This window comes from Spinacia oleracea, chromosome 6, assembly GCF_020520425.1.
Source record: "Spinacia oleracea cultivar Varoflay chromosome 6, BTI_SOV_V1, whole genome shotgun sequence".
Classification (NCBI taxonomy): domain Eukaryota; kingdom Viridiplantae; phylum Streptophyta; class Magnoliopsida; order Caryophyllales; family Amaranthaceae; genus Spinacia; species Spinacia oleracea.
In genome coordinates this window covers 39113971-39121525 of record NC_079492.1, presented here as the reverse complement: position 1 = coordinate 39121525, position 7555 = coordinate 39113971, and the positions used below count along the sequence as shown (strand labels likewise).

The window sequence follows — 7555 nt, the reverse complement described above, 5'->3', positions numbered from 1 at the left end:
TCTAATTATGCTATATGATTATGTGTAAATAATATGTTTCCTGGGTTAATGGTTGTTTCCGCATGATCTATGTAAATGTCATATGTATCATAACCTAACAGATAATCTGAAGATGGTCTTCGAGATAGAGTATTCAGTTATAGACTACAGTGAAGTGGATTATGTTTTACGAGATATGGATTTGCCGCAATTATCAACTACTGATATTATTAGACTAGAAGTTCCTGTTTCGGCTATAGAAATTGCTAAGGCTATGTTTGCTATGAAAGGGTCTAAATCTCCAGGTCCAGCTGGAATGACAGCTGAATTTTTCAAGAAACATTGGGAGATTGTGGGAACCTCAGTGATTGAAGGTATACAAAGTTTTTTCAAGACTGGTTTTTTGCTAAAGGAATGGAATCACTCCTTGCTGGTTATGATTCCAAAGATTGCTTCTCCTGAAGAGGTAAATCAACTTCGTCCTATAAGCTTATGTAATGTAGTCTATAAATGTGCCTCAAAATGTCTGGTTAATGGGTTGAAACCAAGTCTCGATGTTCTAATTGATGATCAGCAGTATGCTTTCATACCGGGCCGATATATGAGTGATAACATCTTATTAAATGGAAGAAAAACAACAGGTCCAAACCTAGCGGCGGTTAAGATTGATATGAGTAAAGCTTATGATGGAATACACTAGGGTTTTCTATTACGTGCTCTCAAAGCTTATGGTTTCCCTTCATCGTGGATTCAATTGATATACTAGTGCATCTCAAAAGTTTCATTTAAAGTTCTTATTAATGGAAGAACTTCAACAGCTTTCAAGCCTAGGTGTGGGTTAAGGCAAGGAGATCCTTTGTCTCCATATTTGTTTCTTTTCTGCATGGATATACTTGGACGTATGCTAACCTTAGGTCAAGATATTCAGTTGTTCCAGGGTATACAACTTGCAAGACAAGCACCAAAGATTACGCACTTGTTTTTCGCTGATGATGCAATGATTTTTTTCCAAGCAACAGAAACATAATGCACGAATGTTGGTGATATTATAGATCGGTATTGCCGAATTTCAGGACAACATCTCAATCTAGCAAAATCATTTGTCAAGTTTAGTCCAAATACCTCTCTATCACAGCAACAAAATTTCAAGACAATTTTAAGAATGCCTAAAGTAATCCAGTTTGGACAACATTTGGGTGTACCTGTTGACTGCATGGTTTCAAAACGATTGCATTTCAATTACTTGATAGATAAGGTTGTTGATTTAATCAACTCATGGAATGGGGTGTTGTTGTCTCAACCACAAAAGTTAGTTCTGATCAATTCTATTATCGTGGCAATGGTGTCTCATGTTATGATGAGTTTGGAAATTCCGATTTTAGTTCCAAATAGAATCGATTCTATGATTGCCACTTTTTTTTTGGGCTAAACTGGAAAAAAGGAATGCATTGGGTTCGTAGGGATATCTTACATCTACCTCGTGGAATGGGAGGTCTGGGCATTCGTAGATTATCGACGCTCAACTCAGTTTTTTTTATGAAACAAGTGTGGAGAATGCATCGAAACCCACAATTACTAATTTCGAGAGTTTATATGGCAAAAGGGAATTTTGCTTTAACTACGGGTAAGGCAAATCTTCTTCTTGGTCGTACTTCGTGGGGAATGCGTGGTCTTCGCAGAGCTGAGAATGTTTTATTTCAAGGTTGTGCTTGGAAGATGGGAAATGGGGGTACTATTAAAGCTGGAAGACATAAGTGGGTTAATGGTAGGATACCTATTTTTGCTTCTCATATTCGTCTTACAGATGCTAAATCTTGGAAAGTAAGTCATTTTTTTAAGTCAAATCATCTTCCTTGGGATGCGGGACTTGTTAGAAACACCTTTGATCACATGGATGCTAAGGCAATTATGTCTCTAGAGTTACCAACAGGAACAGTAATGGATCAGTTATATTGGACAAAACATAAACCTGGACACTTTACAACGAAATCTGGTTATGTCTTCTTACGAGAAGCTGAAATCAAACAAGATTCTCACACTGGTCTGGGTCAAAACAGGTTTGTTCCTTTTTTAAAGTTACCTTGGCCTTTAAAAATCCTACCAAAGTGGAAGTTGTTTATTTGGAAAATAATGGTAGATGGCCTTCCAGTTAAAAAAGGCTTGGGACGAAGAGGTATAAGGTTGAATACATCTTGTGACTTATGCATTGATGTCTGTGAGGATGCGCAACATATTTTTTGCCTTTGTAACTTGGCTCAGGATGTGTGGAGGAGTAGTATGCTAGGCATATTCTCAAATTTCAACGAGAACCTATCAATTTAGGATTGGATTCTCACCTATATCCAACTTTTTAATAGCGTGGATGGAAAGGGTAGTGATCGAGTAGTAACCTTCATTGCGTTTTTGTGGGGATTATGGGTTACTCGAAATGCGAGTGTTTTTCGATCAGAGAATGGAGATATTCAGGCTTGTCATATACATGTTAAGTCAGCTAGGGAGAAACATCTGGCTTTTGCTGGGAAATCTAATATAGACTTGGGTTTTCTTCATCCACCAGAATTGTCGCCAGTGTACCCACCAGGTTTTGATTTTGCAAATATAGGTTTGGAAATTCCGACTACGTATGATTTCGGTGATATATGTTGATGGATCATGGAACAAAATTACGCTGAGAGCGGGAATGGGTTGGATTCTTCAACAGTCAAGGAATGCAGAATCAAGAACCATTGGGGGTTGTGACTATGGTTTAGGGCAATCAGCTTTACATGTTGAAGCAATGGCTTGCTTGCGTGCACTTCAGTGGGCAAAAGATTCTTCCCTACCTCATATAGTATTGTATACTGACTCAGCTACCTTGGTCTCGTATTTGCAGAGGCATATCATTCCAGAGATCAGTGTCAGGTGGACTGTTCAAGCTATTTTTTAAATAGGTAAGAATTTTATGAGTTGCGTGATCAACAAGGTCCAACGAGATCAAGTTCATTTAGCACATGTTCTGGCAACAAGAGCAGCGAAAGATGGACTTCAGTTCGTTACGCCGGTTGATGTTAGATCTATGATTAATTAGGTTTAATTTTCATGTATTTTTATCCAATGCCAAAAAAAAATAAAAAAAAAAAAAAAATAACGTCAATATAATACTCCCTCCGTCCCGGAATACTTGACCTGTTTTCCTTATCGGGCCGTCCCTTAATACTTGACCTGTTTCTAAAAATGGAAATATTCTAACAATATTATATTATTTCTCACTCCACCCCTATTAACCCACCTACCCCCTACTCCATACAAAAAATAATTAAAAATTCAACCCCTACTCTCTCCCAACCCCACCCCTTCACACATTTCCCACTAACTACATTAAAATAATACCCCACTATCAACTACTACCTATTAAATTAAATAAGTCAATTCAAGTCCCTTAAACTCTGTGCCGGTCAAACCGACGGAGGGAGTAATAATATAAGACACTTAAATAAAATATTAATTGAAGAAAATAACAGCAAACAAAAACAAAATACATACGGAGTAGTACGATGAAACCACCATTACAGGGTAGATAGCAATAAATTATTACATAGACTATAAATCACACAAGGAAAAAGTTAAGAACATTATTTTTTTGGTAGAAGTTAGGAACATTATTGAACATGACAAAACAGTAGTGATCGTGATAATGACAACATCAATAATATTACTCCGTATAAGACAAATAAAATACGAAGTACTCCGTATAATTTGAAAATAATACTCCACTTGCAGACAAAAACAAAATTCGTAGTACGATGAAACCACCATGACAGGGTATATAACAAGAAAATACATAAGAGTATAAAAACCACACCAGCAATCAGCAGAGCAGAGCAGGCTAGATAGCAACACACCGACTTAACAAGTACGGAGTACATGGTACATGATATTATAAAATAACCCTAATAGAAGTATAAAATTAGGGAGGACGATAATGGAGTTTAAAAACAATGGTTGAAAAATGAACGTCTTTTCAGAAAGCAGGAGGAGCTGCAATGATCATAAGAGGGTCCCGCCTACGAACTGTGAGGCCAGCAATTTCAGCCATGTCTAACATTTCACAACCATCAGGCAATTTCAAGTCAAACTCAAACATGAGAGTAGCAATCATAAGCTCAGCGTTAGCTATGGCAAATGGTACCCCTGGACAACTTCTTCTTCCTGATCCAAAAGGAATATATTGAAAATCTTGCCCCTTGAAATCAAATGATGATGAACTTCCACCATTCATGAACCTTTCTGGACGAAACTCCCCTGGTTCTTCCCAAAACATTGGGTCGTTCTGGATCGCCCATGCATTGATAATCACTAGTGTTTCCGCATCGATATTGAAACCATTTACTTTGGTATCCTTCAATGACTCTCGAAACACCAGTAAAGGACCAGGAGGGTGCATTCTAAGTGCTTCCTTAATCACAGCTTTTAGATAACTTAGATCCTTCAAATCATCATCACTTACCCTCCGATCTTTCCCCTTCATTTGTTTTCTTACCTCTTCTTCTACTTGTCTCATTTCTTCTGGATGCCTAAGTAGCTCCACAATCACCCATTCTACAAGTGTGTAAATTGTGTCTACCCCAGCAGCAAACATATCCTGCATAATTTAATTTAATTTAATTTAATTTAAGAACAACTTTGAATTGAATATTAATGTTGATTAATTAAGCATAACGATGAGGCTGTACAAATGCGGATGCAGATACCTCCATCCTCACCTAAAATTTTCATCTCATCCCGCCCTATCAGTCTATCACCCATCCATAACGGTTACAATATTCATCCTCATCCCAACCCCAAATGTACATTATTAAAAACCATCCCGCCCCAGCACCCATTTGGATATTAGATATCCATACCCACTTTACCTACACCAAGTGACCAAGATCCACTTTATTCTCAAGTTATAATATTAATGCTACAAAAACAATCATGAAATGGTACAAATAAAAGGATGATGATAAAGGTCGCAAGTTGCGACAACATTTAGTTGTCGCAATCTTACGTGTCGGAGTTTAATTGGTACATATATGCGTCATGTAGGCTATGCATCATCATAATATTTTTACTATCAATTCAATATTTTTAATATGAAAATATATAAATAAGGTACGTAATTAATATAAAGAAGGAAACAAATTAGAATATTAAGATTTTCTTACCTTTTTTTGAAACATGTATAATAGAATATACAGGTTAAATATTTTAATTTTCAATTTAAATCGTGACACATAATCATGCCATGTCATCATTGTGACATGGCTTAAAGGTCGCATGTTGCGACCTTTATCATTTTCGCAAATAAAATGTATCTAATGTTTTCTTGCCGATTTACTAATACTATTGTTTCACAAAGTCATTACTCTTTCCGTTCTCGAATATTAGTTATTTTGGAATTTAACACTTTCCAAAATTAGTACACTTGTCCCATAAATCTAAATAGAAACTAATACATGTGGGTATGAGAGATAAATAATTAAGGGGCATAATGGAAATAAAGTTTTACTAGAAAGTAAACAAGTGGGTCCTGATATTTGTGACGGTAAACTGGGGATAAATGTTGGATAAATAAGAAAAAATGTCAAAATGGACTAACAAATAAAAACAACTCAATGCGAAAAGAGGACTAAAATTCAAGAACCGTGGAGTACATAAAATAAGAGCATGAAATAAACTGTTGTATTTTAAAAAGAGATACATTTCCCTTTTTTGATATGTTTTGGTCCCCACTTCCAATTATATTAATATTTCTCTCTTTCTTGTGGTTCTCACACTTACTCACATCATCTTTTTAATATAATAAATAATTCACCTACTACCCTATTTTCATCTTATTTTAATAATTCAACTCACTCTCCTAAAAATTTGTGCCGGTCAAAATGTATCTCTTTTAAAAATACGGAGGGAGTATTATATAGCCTATATTTAGAAGTAAAAGAATTTCGAGGTGAATATGAGGCGAGTACGCCTTCAAATCCATACCAATCTCACCTAAATTTTTTTTTCTTCATCCTCACCCCATCACCCACCAAATCTTTATCCATCCCAACCTAATCGGGGCGGGTCTCCAACTTAACCCGCCTCACTAACATCCCTGATCATGATATAATGTTATATAAGCTGTTGAGAAGAAAAAAAACTGACTCAAGGGAAGTTCAATCACTTACCAATACAACAGCTTTGATACTGTCAAGTGCAAGATCATCATCTTCAAGCAAAATGTCCACAAAACTTTTATCCTCAATATTTGTCTTAGTGTTTAGATGAACTTGTTGTTCATGTATTGGCTTTTCAAGAAATGAGTCTAACTGTTGTGCAACTTTCTCCAATCGACCTTCCAAACCAGTCAGTCGGTCGATCCAACTAAGACCGGGTACAAAGTCCCCCAAAAAAAACTCCCCAAGCAGCTTCAGAGCTTCAGTAATGCTATCCTCAAAATTGTTATCATGATTCTTACTATATTTCTTTCCAAATGATGCCCTGCAAGTCACATCAAATGCATATGTCATAACCATTTCCGTCAGATTGACCACTGAAGAAGATGATCTGTTCAACTTTTCAACCACTAGAAGAGTCTCTTCTTCTCTTATTCTTCGAAACGATTCAACCTTTTTGTTACTTAAGAGCTGCATAACGCACATACTCTTCATCTTTCTCCAAGAATCTCCATACGGAGCAAAAGCCACGTCCTTACCGTTGCTGAAGAGTCTACTGGAAGCGCGTAATTTAGGCCTGTTACTGAAGTTCACATCATTGGTCCTCATGATTTCTCTGGCTGCATCAACGGATGATACCACAAGGGCTTGTTTGCTGCCCAGTTTGAGCAACATCAGCTTGCCGTATTTCTGAGACAGTGATTGAAGTGAACGATGAGGTAATAGACCTATCTGGTGGAGGTTCCCTATGATTGGCAGCTTCGGTGGTGAGGGTGGCAACATTTTGGTATTGTTTTTGCTGCTGCCAGAATTTGAAGAGAAACTCTTGTAGTACAAGATTATAAAGAGTAAGACGGTAGGGAAGAAGAAAGGATGGAAGACAAGCTTATCAAAATATGGTAGATACAGAGAAAACATTGTTACCATGTGTTTGTGTTTCTGCAAGAATTTGACTAGTAATGGAATTGAAAACAAGAAACACACATATATTCTTGCCTTTTACCGATTAGTCTACTAGTTTAATACCATACCTGATTAAAAAGCGGGTTAGGTTCGTGCTGGGCCATGACCAAAATATTATGTTCATTAGGTCGGGTCGGGCAAACTTCAAATCAACTTTTTCTGTCCAAAATACACTATTTTGTGACAAAAATAACGGGGTTTTCAAGCCATTTTAGGCGGGCAAATTTTATAACTAAAATTTCGTTTTTGAGTTGCCAAAAGCCCACCCACACTGTTTTAGAATTGGGACAGGCCTGGAAAACGGGCCAAAAATTCTACCTAAAATCTGCTATTTTCGAACCGGGCACTAAATGATCAGGTCGATTTAATACGAACTAATATTCACAAAAAGGACGATAGATTGATAGATCAGGCCCTTCCATCAAGAAGTCTAT

At 36.8% G+C, this 7555-nt stretch overlaps 1 protein-coding gene across 1 annotated transcript; it reads right to left on the bottom strand.

Moving 5' to 3' along the window:
• Positions 1 to 3826: 3826 nt before the first annotated feature.
• On the bottom strand, positions 3827 to 7169 carry LOC110797826 (cytochrome P450 736A117-like). The gene is made up of 2 exons (XM_022002945.2): positions 6171 to 7169; positions 3827 to 4600 (listed from the first exon to the last, which is right to left on the bottom strand). The coding sequence occupies exons 1-2, from the start codon at positions 7083 to 7085 to the stop codon at positions 3980 to 3982; spliced, it is 1536 nt and encodes a 511-aa protein (XP_021858637.1). The 5' UTR covers positions 7086 to 7169; the 3' UTR covers positions 3827 to 3979.
• Positions 7170 to 7555: the final 386 nt, after the last annotated feature.